Source organism: Takifugu rubripes, chromosome 22 (genome assembly GCF_901000725.2).
Source record: "Takifugu rubripes chromosome 22, fTakRub1.2, whole genome shotgun sequence".
In the NCBI taxonomy this organism is placed as follows: Eukaryota; Metazoa; Chordata; class Actinopteri; order Tetraodontiformes; family Tetraodontidae; genus Takifugu; species Takifugu rubripes.
In genome coordinates this window covers 12,026,958-12,038,614 of record NC_042306.1, presented here as the reverse complement: position 1 = coordinate 12,038,614, position 11,657 = coordinate 12,026,958, and the positions used below count along the sequence as shown (strand labels likewise).

The following is an 11,657-nucleotide window of genomic DNA, read 5'->3' as shown; positions in this document are numbered from 1 at the left end:
CACAAAATGTTATTACCAGCTTGTTCACAGCATCATCTGTTCATATAAACATCGATTAGGCGATAAAAGTCTGAGTCAGACTTCTAGTAAACAGCTGCTGCCTTCACGGATGATGTCATCCTAACTGGTGATGTCATAGCAACGTACCTCCCCCCATAACATGACGTCTATTGTAAACAAGTGAGTCGTGCATATAGAGAATGTTCGTTTTCTGTGGATTCATTATTTTATACTTTTGTCCTCTTCTTTAAGCTTTTATTGTGAAACAAGGCGAAAGATTTCCGGTTTCTACCGGATGTGTGCGTCGCGCTTCACGACCGTTGGCGTGGAGGGTCGCTGAGGTGGGAGCAGGAGGCTGCTTGGTTGGTTGGTTGGCCGAGCCAGTGTCGCTCCGCTCGGGCCCGAATGCGTCGCTCATCGCGCCTTAGCGCCGATCGATGCCGGCATTAAACGGACAGCGGCCACATTGACGCGCACGTCAATACCGGGGCTGTCGCGCACGGAGGGGGATGATGGATGCGCAGCGCCTTCCGCTGGTGACGGAGGCTGGTAGTACATAAGAACCACCTGCGGTTTCACGCACATCAGGGGAGTTTGCGTGACTACACCTACCTGCTAGCGTTGTCCTGTAAATGTAACGTGGCCCTGAAGGCATCGTCGATCCTGAACGCACCACAAACCCAATCTCAGAGGGTTTTTTTGGGGGGGGGGGTTGTTGTCGTTTATACCTCCGCCAAGGGAGGAGAACGAGGTTATGTGAGAGTCGGTGTTTGTTTGTTTGTCTGTTTGTTTGAAATGATCAAGAAATGTAGATAACGGGACAAATAGCAGAGGTCTGCGCTCTCCGAGTGGTTCTTCTTCTCTGGTTTCTAAAAGCAGCCAGAGTTTTCCAGGCCTGCTCATCAAAGTGATGTCTTCAATGCAGCGCAGGGTCCTGACAGACTGCCCGGCCCCATCAGCTCATGTCAGACTTTGACCTTTTCCAGTCTGGGGCTTTGCACTGGTCCACCGGATCCACTCAGCCTTTTGTCTGTGAGTGTGTGTGTGTGTGTGTGTGTGTGTGTGTCAGTAGCCCCTCAGCTTTGGGACAAGGCTCCCCTTCACACTGCTAATTCATCCCTCCAGTGTGGCCCCACTCTCCCACTGAGGCCCCCCTCACAGGAACACACACAGTCCCTCCCCCCAAAGGAGTCCCTGTGTCCTGCTCTCTGCAGACCCCCGCTTTTACCCCTGGTTTTACCCCCGGTCCACACACGTCCATGCAGCTCCCCCATGGTCCCCCCCCCCCCCCCCCTTTTGTGCACTAATTAACTAGAGCTCAGTTCCCAGCATGCTTTGGGTCAACGTGAACCGGTGACGGGCAGCTTTCTTTAACCAGCTTTATTACAACAAAAGGTTGGACAGTGGGAGCAGGTCACATGGTCGGGAAGTGACCGGGAGCGTTATTTGGGAAGGTAACCGTGGCAACGGCGGCCGTCCAGCATATACATCAGCTCTCTGCATGACAGGCTCGTCTTTATGTCAGCGTTCATTCATTTATCCGTCTAATCCGCCGTCTGTCTTCTGCTCTGGATGAAACTCTGATGCGATCAGAGAACTCGGAGCCTCCAGATTGGTGTCAGACACAAAGCTGCTCCGCTCCCCGGGAGCTCGGCGGCTTAATTATTGATCGGCTGCATGAAATATGCGAAGAACACAAGGAAAAAGCAGCTGACGCGCATCTGAAACCTCCCTCCATCCCATAACCTGACCTGCAGCACCCACCGCGGGAGAAGAAGCTGCTCCTCTCAGGCCTTCTGGTCTTATCAGGAGCGCCATCACCAGATGGAGTCGTCTGCTTGTCTTGGAGTTGCGCCCCCCCCCTCCTTTATTACCCCCCCCCCCCCCACCTCCTTAATTAATTTAAAGACTCGCCGTCTCCATTTGTCAGATCTCCGCGCACCATTTTCAAGGTTCTTCGCATCTTCTGGCTGCTGAGAAGACGCGAAAACCCTGAGAGTTGAACGTGACGCTCATCCAGTATGCAGGAGAGCTGCCGCTGTCGCGCGCATTACAGCCAACGTGCACGTTTGTGTGAAAGTACGCGGACTGTTAAATGGGCCCCGCCCACTTCCTCTTTCTCCTGCCTGTCAATCAAACCCCCCAACACCTGGTTGTGGGTTAAAATCTTCAGACCGCCAACAAGCAGGGCACCTTCCAAGTCACGTGACTCTCCATCCCGGCGCTGTTTTCACTCCAGCAAGTTGTCTTGACCACTTTCACGCGCCTCAGTGTCACGTGATTGGCTATTTGAGTTAATAGGAACAGGTTTGCCGAGGAAAGTAGTTCAATTTTCCTTTTTTTAAGGCCTCAGCATGTCAATAGAAGCCAATGTGACACATCACGTACAAATAAAACACGACCAAAGGTGTTTGTGACGTCACATCCGATTGATCACAAACGTCGCGTTAATGAGGGACAAACCCCGACGGATGAAGAGCGGAAAACCTCCTTTTCCCGTTTCTGCAGATATTTGTCTCCCGGCGGGGGGGGGGCCCGCACCGCCCCGCAGGAGCGCGTCTGGCTGCATCGACGGCGGAGTAATGAGGCGGATCTGAGCGCCACCACCCGGTCAGCTATGGATCCGTGTTGATCCGGGGCGGGTTTTGTTTTTTTTCCCCTGAAAGAACTGAACTTCCTGTGACTCCCAAACTTTCCAGTTAATCAGCGGGGAGCTGCGGGGGAGCTGCGGGGGAGCTGTCACCGCCTCTCCGGGCGCTCCCGTCACGATCCAGGTAATCTGGCGCAAATGAGCGACGGCGGCGGAGAGACGCTAATTAAGGACAATTCCTTTTTAGAGACGCAGACAGTTTCAGCAGAGCTCTGCCTCTTTTTTGGAAACATCTCTCGGAATAATTCCCAGGCGGAGTTATTGACGACTCGCCACATTTTCCCAGCATTCCCCTGCTCCATTATTCATCCACTTCTACTGTTTAATCTCCTGCGCGCTGACTCAGAGCCGCGCATCCATTTGCCGGTTCCTCCTCTGCGTTCATGGCTGCAGCATTGATTAAATGGACCCCGGCGGGCCGCGGATTACACCGGGCTGGGTTTGAAATGGCACTTCCACACTGTGTTTTTCCATTAGGAGTTTAGATAAATCCCGCGCGGGAGAGCTCTCAGGCTGTTTGCTAATGTCGCAGCATGCAGATATATACATTCTTTAAAAATCATTTAATTTAAAAAAAAACCCAAAAACCTCGTAGTCCTGCTGACATGTCCAAGGCAGCTCTTCCTCTGCTCCGGGGGCAGGAGGGGTAATTGGTGTCAGACTTTTTTTTTTTTTTTTACTCTCCTCATTTGGAGAAAAACCTGGCAGCTTCCTCCCGGAGCGTCCGGCCTCCGTCTCCCTGCACAGCCCGAGCTGATGGAGTCAGATGGATGGGAGGTTAAACTGGCGAGCAGCCCCCCCACGTGGTTCTGCTCGAGGTTTATTCCCGACTGTAACATTTCATAATTAAAAGCCCGGGGATCTGGAATTCCTAAAGAGTCAACAACAAAGTCTCATTGATCAGAAAGACCATAAACTGCTAAGTGCTCTTATCTTTTAACCCTGAGGTAATTTTTTTTTTTTTTTTACAATGCTTTTCCTGTCCAAAACTGTATTCCCGTTAATTAAAGTAAGTGTTCTGACGTAAAATGCGAGCTAAGAATTGACTCTAATGCTCTTCAGATGCTCGTAATCGCGACATTCATGCTCCTATCTGTTTGTCTTTAATGGAATTAGCCCTGGCTAGCATACCTGTTAGCCTGGCGCGGTGCCAGAGACAACACATTATTGACAGGGATTTTAATTAAGAGCAGGCATATTAGCAGCGAGACGGAAAATGCAGCTAACGCATGTTAGCTCCTCTCCTTTCTCTCTGTCTCTTATGTTTCTCCTCCCGTGAAGCGTCTGCCTCTTTAGCTGTCACATGCTCCACCGTTCTGCGCCGGCTAATCACCGACTGTCTGTTCCCGCTGAGCTCGAGTTGTCGCGACTGCCTGCCAGCGAACTCCAACGATACGAGGCAAACTGTGGCAGAAAGATGACCTTTGTGTGACCTTTGACCTCCTGGTGATGAGGTCGTGATGAGTGTTTGGGTGTCTGACGAGTGCTCACAGGACGCTGACGACATTTTAGAGCGCTAGCATTGGCACTGCAGGGCTGGTGCTTTCGGAATTTCCCGCAATCGGAGGATACGTTTTTGAAACCCTCGGTAACTCGGGCGCGCCTCAGGAAACATGTGGTCCGCTCCCAGCGAGAGTCGAGGTGGGTGAAGACTGGCAGCTAATTGGTGGAGCGCTCCTGCCAGCAGAGAGTTCCAGGGGTGTGATTACTGACTTTGATTTATGGCCTGAACCAGCGTTTCTCTGCTGGATGGGCGATAATCACCCCCGGTTGTCTTGGCTCCCTCGGACTACTTACCGACATGCCCCCCCCCACCCCCCCACCGAGACCTTCTGAGCTTGACCTCATCGCCCTCAGTTTGCAGAAGAAAGGAAAGAAAAGCAGAGGAGTCCATCTCTGAGGCGTTGGAACCTTTGTCTAATGAGGTCCGGGTGAGTCCTGAGTCAGACGTCAGGAGGAAGCTAACGTGCGCGAGCAGGTTAGCGGCACCAAAAAATGACTCAACTGCCCAGTTTAAAGGCGCCGTCAGTGATGATGAGCGCTTGTGACCCCCCCCACACACGCACGCACACACACACTGCCCCCGGGAGTGGAGCCTGTCACGTGACTCACGTTTAGGAGGCAGTTGTAGCGGCCACCAGGTCTCAACTGGTTTGTGAAACTGGTTCGACGGTGGGATGGAGCGTTGGCGCCCCCTAGTGCATGTACCCGGAAGTGTAAGAGGTCCTTTGGGGGCAACGAACGCGGAAAAGTTGAACTCTGCCGTGCACGCGAGTGATTGTTCCACTTCCACGAGACCGGAAGTGGCGGCTTAACGACCGTTTTCCGGTGTCACGGCTGGTTTTAAGTGTTTTCCTGTCTTAAGTTATTGGGAAAAATGTTTTTGGTTTCATGAGAACACAAAAGCAAGAACACGGAAACTGCTTAAGGTTGAGATTTTTCCAGGAGGAAAAAGGTTCAGCAACAAAAAACCCAGTGGCACACCAGATTAGTTTGTTTAGCAGACAGAAAAGAAAGCGGAACAATTAAACGAAATGAGCGTTTCTGCACGACGTTTACAGACAGGTGCACCGTTTCAGTGATCGTTTATTTACACCCGAGTGTCCCAACAACGACGGTAAATACGTGTGTAATACCGCAAGTGGCCACTGGGGGCAGGTCATCTCCTTTAATCCGCCAGAATCCTTTATTATGTGATATATGTTCATTCCCATAATAAATGATCAAAATTATTTATGTTGGCGGGGGGGGGGACGCATGAGCACTGACCCCTGGATCATTTTTTAATAACATTTGATATTAAATTGTTACATCCTCCGAAACACCTGGCGCAGAGTCAAACAGCGTCTGCGGTCAGAATGAAGCTGATTTATGGGAAAGTGACTGTGAAAATAAATGGCTCATCAAATAAAAGCGATGTTCCGCATCCGGCTGCGGTCGTAATTTGTTGTTTGCTCTCCATAATGTGGCGGTGCGTGGCTCGGAGCACGGAGACGCATGAGCACATCGATAAACAATCCCTCTCAGGATTGTTGAAAAGTCAGCGAGAAGAGGAGCACAAAGTTTAAAACTGTGGGAGTGCGTGGAGATCCACCAGTGACGGGATGTCCAGCTGCGTCTCCATCCATAATGGAGCCTGTAATGGAGGCCTGCTGGGCTGACTGGGCCCATTCAGGGGCCGATAGAGGACCGGGGAGGTGGGTTAAAGATTAGAAAGTCAACACAGATGAGTTTGACCTTTATTTTACTCTTGAATCTGGGATTTCAGAAGCAGCCTCGCACTTTTCCCACAAGGTTCTACTTGTAAAATTAATGTTAAAAAAAGCCTAGAGACTGAGCTCACACATCAGGTTTCCATGGATACCTGCTGAACTCATCTGGATCCCGAATTCAGTTCTTGATGTGCATCATGAGCAGGTGGTTTGTCTGTAATCCACCGAAATTAATCTGAGGTGTCAAATATCGTCGGGAATCCAGAATTCGCCTCCATAGTCTGAATTGGACCCAAGTCAGCCTCAAAAATGAATCATTTTGGTCCCAGAAGATGCAAATCTGATCCCCAAACTGCACAATTTAAGTGACAGTGAGCACAGATCCAGACTCCATGCTGTGAATGAGCCTCCAGTTCACAGACGGACGCACAATAAAGCCACAAAACTACACAGTTACCGTAGTTCCCCTCGCTGAGGGAGGATCGGCGCCACGGGATTAAAAGCCATGATTGAATTAGATGCCAAAGCAGAGGGCGGCAGGGAGGGTGGAAGGGTCTCACACACACACACTGACCACACACACACACACACACACACTGACCACACACACACGCACACACACGCTCGGGTAAATATTTCCACATCTGTCTAATTAGGAAGCTCCAGCCCAGCAGGCCTGGAACATGGCAGCAGCACAAGGTGCTAACGACGACAGCTCAGATTAGCCTGAACCTGACAGGTGACAGGTGAGAGGCCAGAACACCTACGAGAACCAGCCGAGAACACACGTCAGCGGATCCCAGGATGGTCCAGAGTATGAGGGGGAGAGAGGGAGGGAGGGAGAGGAGGAGAGAGAGAGAGAGGGAGGGGGGAGGAGAGGGAGGGAGAGGGCGAGAGAGAGAGGAGTGAGCTCCAGCTCTCAAACCCACTAAGCAGCGGAGCAGCAGCAGCAGAGGACCTGAGGATGCAGAGAAGCACCCAGAACCTTTTCGCCTCCCTGAACCTCACTGAACTTCTGAAGGGAGCTTCGACGGTTAGTTTGGGGGTGGGGTGGGGGGAGGGGGTGGGGGGTGGGGGTGGGGGGGTTGGGGTGGGGGGGTGGGGGGGGCAGACGGGAGCCTCCTGCTTCCTTCAGGTTCCGAGCAGGAGGCTCCTGTAACTGTGGAGCTCCAACAGCTAACGTGTGCTGCCGTTCCTCCGCAGGTTCCTCTATAAATACGGGTCTCCTCTTCTCGTGCCCCCCCCAGCGCCACCATGGCGGAGGTCAACTGCTCCCTCGCCGCTCTCTCCGGCCGCCCTTCAGAGGCTTTTGACCACGTCGGCTGCCCGGAGGCAGCTCTCATGTGTGGGATGAACGTCTCCTGGCTGCTGGCCGACGCCACCACGCAGGACCTGGACGACATGTGCCTGAGCGAGGAGGCGTACCTGACCAGGTACCGGGGACCCCCCACGTCCCCGGTGTTTGTCCCTGTCTGCGTCACCTACCTGTCCATCTTCCTGGTGGGGGTTCTGGGTAACTCTCTGACCTGCGCAGTCATCGTGCACTACAGGGTGATGCAGACGCCCACCAACTACTACCTGCTGAGCCTGGCCGTGTCCGACCTGCTGGTGCTCCTGCTGGGAATGCCGCTGGAGCTCTACGAGATGTGGCAGAACTACCCCTTCCTGCTCGGGGAGGGGGGCTGCTACTTCAAGACGTTCCTCTTTGAGACCGTGTGCTTCGCCTCCGTCCTGAACGTCACGGCGCTGAGCGTGGAGCGCTACATGGCGGTGGTGCACCCGCTCAAGGTCAAGCACCTGACCACGCGCGCGCACGTCAAAAGGGTCATCTTGGCGCTGTGGCTGCTGTCGATGGCGTGCGCGGTGCCAAACACCAGCGTGCACGGGATCGAGGTGCTGCCCCCGAAGTTTGGGCGGGAGTTTCCTCAGTCTGCGATCTGCTGTACGTACAGTTTTTACCGTTAGCGCCTTCAAATCCAGCCTCCTCCAGATGTTACGCAACTCCTTGAAAAGTTCCCCTGCCTTGTTATTTTCCCCTTCCGTGCATTTAAAAACATTCCTCCTCCTGCGTCTCCTCGTCCGGGGCTGAGGCCCTTCGTGTTTATTCCCGTTTTATCCGGGCGTCGACGTCCTGCAGAGTCAGAGTGGTTCGGTCCCGCTGAGGTGTTTATGTGATGTCGTGAGCTTGTGAATGAATGCCACACCGTTTAATTGGATTTCTCTTCCTTCCTTTGCCCTTCTAAATTGCTTTCGCCGACCAGTATCGGAGCGTGAAGTTGCCTTGTTGCGTTTTAATTGGTGACAAGCAGCAGTGAGATTAGCTGTTAGCTGGAACACGCAACAGCTGCTGTCCAGGAAGGTGAATTAGCTTTATAGCGCTCAGCTACTTCTCCTGTGTATGAGCATCTATGATCCTCTAAAAAGGTCCAATCTTCTCTCATTTTCATGACTGGAGCTGCCTTTGAGCAAGCGCCCGCGTTCATTAGCATCTCCTGGTTCTATTCCTGCTAGCGTCATGATGCTAACTGACGTTTCTCCTTCCTCAGCTGTGGTCAAGCCCACCTGGGTGTACAACCTGATCATCCTGGTCACCACGGTGGCCTTCTTCCTGCTCCCCATGCTGGTCATCAGCGTTCTCTACCTTCTCATTGGCTTGCGGCTGCACAGCGAGAGGGTGATGACCGAGGTGGACGGCGGGTGCGGCTTTGGACCGGGAGGCCTGACCGCGTCACACAACAAGAAGATGAGCAAACGGAACCTGCAGGTCACCAAAATGCTCTGTAGGTGTCATTTCCCTCCTGTTCTCCGTGTCTCAGGCCAATCTTGCAGCTCTATCTCTAAGAACAAGTGTCCTCCGCGTCTCCACCAGGCGTCCTGGTCGTGGTCTTCGGCCTCTGCTGGGCCCCGTTTCACCTGGACCGCTTGATGTGGAGCTGCATGGACGTATCCTCCGAGCAGCACCTCATGGTCTTCGAGCAGGTCCACATCATCTCCGGGGTCTTCTTCTACCTGAGCTCCGCCGTCAACCCCATCCTCTACAACCTGATGTCCACCCGCTTCAGGGAAACCTTCAGCCACATCACCTGTTACTCCAAGCAGCGCATGACGCGCTCCAGCCTGAGCGAGAAGACGCGCAGCACTCTGAGCGAGAAGACGCGCAGCAGCACCAAGTGAAATGAGGTTTTCCCCTCGCCCCTCTGCTAATATTAGCCCACATCTGCCAGTATCATTTAGTCAACGCTAGCCCGATATTGCATGTTTTTTGAAAACAAGAATGTTCAAAGGCCCAGACCAAAAGCTTCTGACCTTTGAGAACCGACACGTTGAACCGATTCACGCCGCACGCAGACGCTCTTTTCAAGCAGCAACAAGAAGCTGGAGCCAATTAGCATGACGCTAGCTTCATCAGCAGCCCATCTGTCGCTTCTGTATTTGTGTCCCGTTGGTTGGTGTTTATGCGCAGTCGTTTGGGATTAGCTCCGTGTTTACTGGGGTCGATGATCCATTATGGAGCCACGGCGGCTCGTCTGACCATGTGATTAGGAATATGCGTACTGTAAACACGGTACCGTACGATGTTTACGGTACCGTGTCGCAGAACTTTGAGGTCTGATGGATGACGTATTTCCGCATCTGCACAGACTCAAACGCTTCGTCCGCTGTTTTGGCGACGGGGTCAGTAACCTGGCGGCGAGCCAGGCTGACATGGCAACCACGAGGGTACCAGGTGGTTTGAGGTGACCCGAGCAGGTATCAGGAGAAGCTAGTTTGGGTCGGCTGGCGGCATCGTTTGCCCTGCCAATGAAACGAGGGGAATTTTGGGATCCATCCCGACATAAATGACATAAATGACGTCTTCGATCCCTTCAGAGACCCCGTTGCTGCAGAGGAAACCCACAGGAGAGGAGCGAGCCCAAACAGGGGGACGTAGAAGGTGTTCTGAGGTGTCACGTGCGCGCTCGTGCACTTACCCCACCGCAGTGGGGTAAAAAAAGAGAGGTGATTAAGGAGAAATATCCTGAGCTTCTGTAACAAGGCTGCATTGACACGAACAAGGCGGTCGGTTATTAACGACTGTTGCTTTGCTCCCGGTCGGTTCTGGCTGTCGGGTTCTTGTTCCATCTGCTGAACTGTTCTGAGGTCAGAGTCACGTCGGAGGCCCCCGATGTTTACTTAATGGCAATGATTCCTCCTTCCTCTGGTTAGAACAAAAGCGCCGCGGGCGTTGGGCTTGTTTTCCGGCTCTGGAAAACTGGAACCTCTTCTGCGGAATCCGCGTGTTGCCCCCAAACACTTCCGCTAATTTAGGAGCAACAATGGCTGCCAGGAGGCGCCGAGACCCTTTCGGCTGTTGGCGCGAGGCTCCGGGGAAAAACTCATTAGCAGACGGCGTTTCTGTGGGCGCCGGTGTCGCCCGGGTCAATAACATATTTCAGATGGAATAATGAGCAGCGCGGCGAAGGTCGGTCCACCGACGCGGGAGCAGAACTCCACTGTTTACATCCCGGCTCTGCAAACAGGCTTGTTTAAAGGTGACATCACCGCGGTATTCAGCGAGGAGCGCGGCGCTTTCGGCCCGAGATTGACGACGCGTCGTCAAGTAGACAGTTTTATTCGTGGAGGTGTCGGACTCCTGATGATGCGAGCCAGGTCACGCCGGCGCCGCAGAATGGAGCAGAATTAATGTGGACGGGGACCAGAGCGCGGGTCGACCTCCTGTGGGCTCCTATGAAAGTGAGGGAAAGTCTGGCGTTGAACGGGTGAGGTGAATTCTGGGAATTCCAAGGCTTTCCTACGATCGCTGATCGGTATAGAATCACCGAAATGGTCCATTTTACGGATTCTCTGGATCCTGTTGGATCATTTGAGCAGGGGTGTCAAAGCCAGTCCTCGGGGGTGCATTCTTGCCGGGTCTTCTGGTCTACCAGGTAAACAACTTCCCTACCTGGGCCGCTTTCTGCCAGGGAGGCAGAATCCGGGCCGGTTGCGTCCTTTAGGACTGGGCTTTAGAGCGTGTTGGTCGCCCCCTGGTGGTCAGACGCAGTAAGGACGAACGCCTCCCTCTATTTTAGTGTCACCCGAGTTGTTCAGTGTTCATCTGTTTTAAATTCTACTCACTGATGATGACAAAAAAAAACGATGGAGATTTGTTTTTTCTAATTATTTTTGGACGATGACGAAGCAGTTACACAGTGTGTTTGGTGTTTTATGGTCTGGCGCTTGGTTTTAGTGCCACAGCAGGCCATCAGGTTCTGCAGAACCATCGAAACGAGCACGCTGTGCACGGCAGCACAAGGCAATCGGAAGAGAAATAACAAGAATTAAAATGGTCCCCCCCCGTCCAGTACCAGAGCTGGACAGGTGAGGACAGGTGTTTGGAAATGTCTCCCAGTTGTCCTGAGTTCATGAAAATGTCCAAAAGTCTTTTCCCACTCTGTGACTCTGGAGTATTGAGCAAGATTAACGAGCAGATATTTAATTACCTGTACATGTGAAATAAGAAAGAATCCTCTTTTCTATAGGACTCACCAATTAGCAGAAATCTGTAGTTGCGTAACAATAAAAAAACAATGAAAAGGCTCATAAAGCAGAGGAATAAAAGCGTCTCCGGGAGGGTTTATTATTTCCTACTTCTAAATGTGCTGCTAATTAGCTCCAGTGCCACTTTTATGCTTTATTACTTTAGAGATTAGCGACATGGCGAGTGCTTTATAAACCAGAATCTGGACACCAGTTCAGCTGTTGTGGGCGAATGTTGTGACAATTAAACCTCTTTGATCCGATGTTCTTTGATT

General features: G+C 52.5%; 1 protein-coding gene across 2 annotated transcripts; it reads left to right on the top strand.

Moving 5' to 3' along the window:
* The first annotated feature begins 6,798 nt into the window (after positions 1-6,798).
* Positions 6,799-11,643, top strand: LOC101075770 (neuromedin-U receptor 1). Of its 2 annotated transcripts, none has more exons than XM_029830514.1 (4): positions 6,799-6,895; positions 7,066-7,804; positions 8,409-8,642; positions 8,732-11,643. In XM_029830514.1, exons 2-4 carry the CDS (start codon positions 7,117-7,119, stop codon positions 9,034-9,036), a joined length of 1,227 nt encoding a protein of 408 aa, XP_029686374.1. In that variant the 5' UTR covers positions 6,799-6,895; positions 7,066-7,116; the 3' UTR covers positions 9,037-11,643. The 2 variants fall into 2 exon arrangements, with proteins under 2 accessions (XP_029686374.1, XP_003975843.3); XM_003975794.3 differs by having other exon boundaries at positions 6,807-6,895; positions 7,110-7,804.
* The last annotated feature ends 14 nt before the right edge of the window (positions 11,644-11,657 follow it).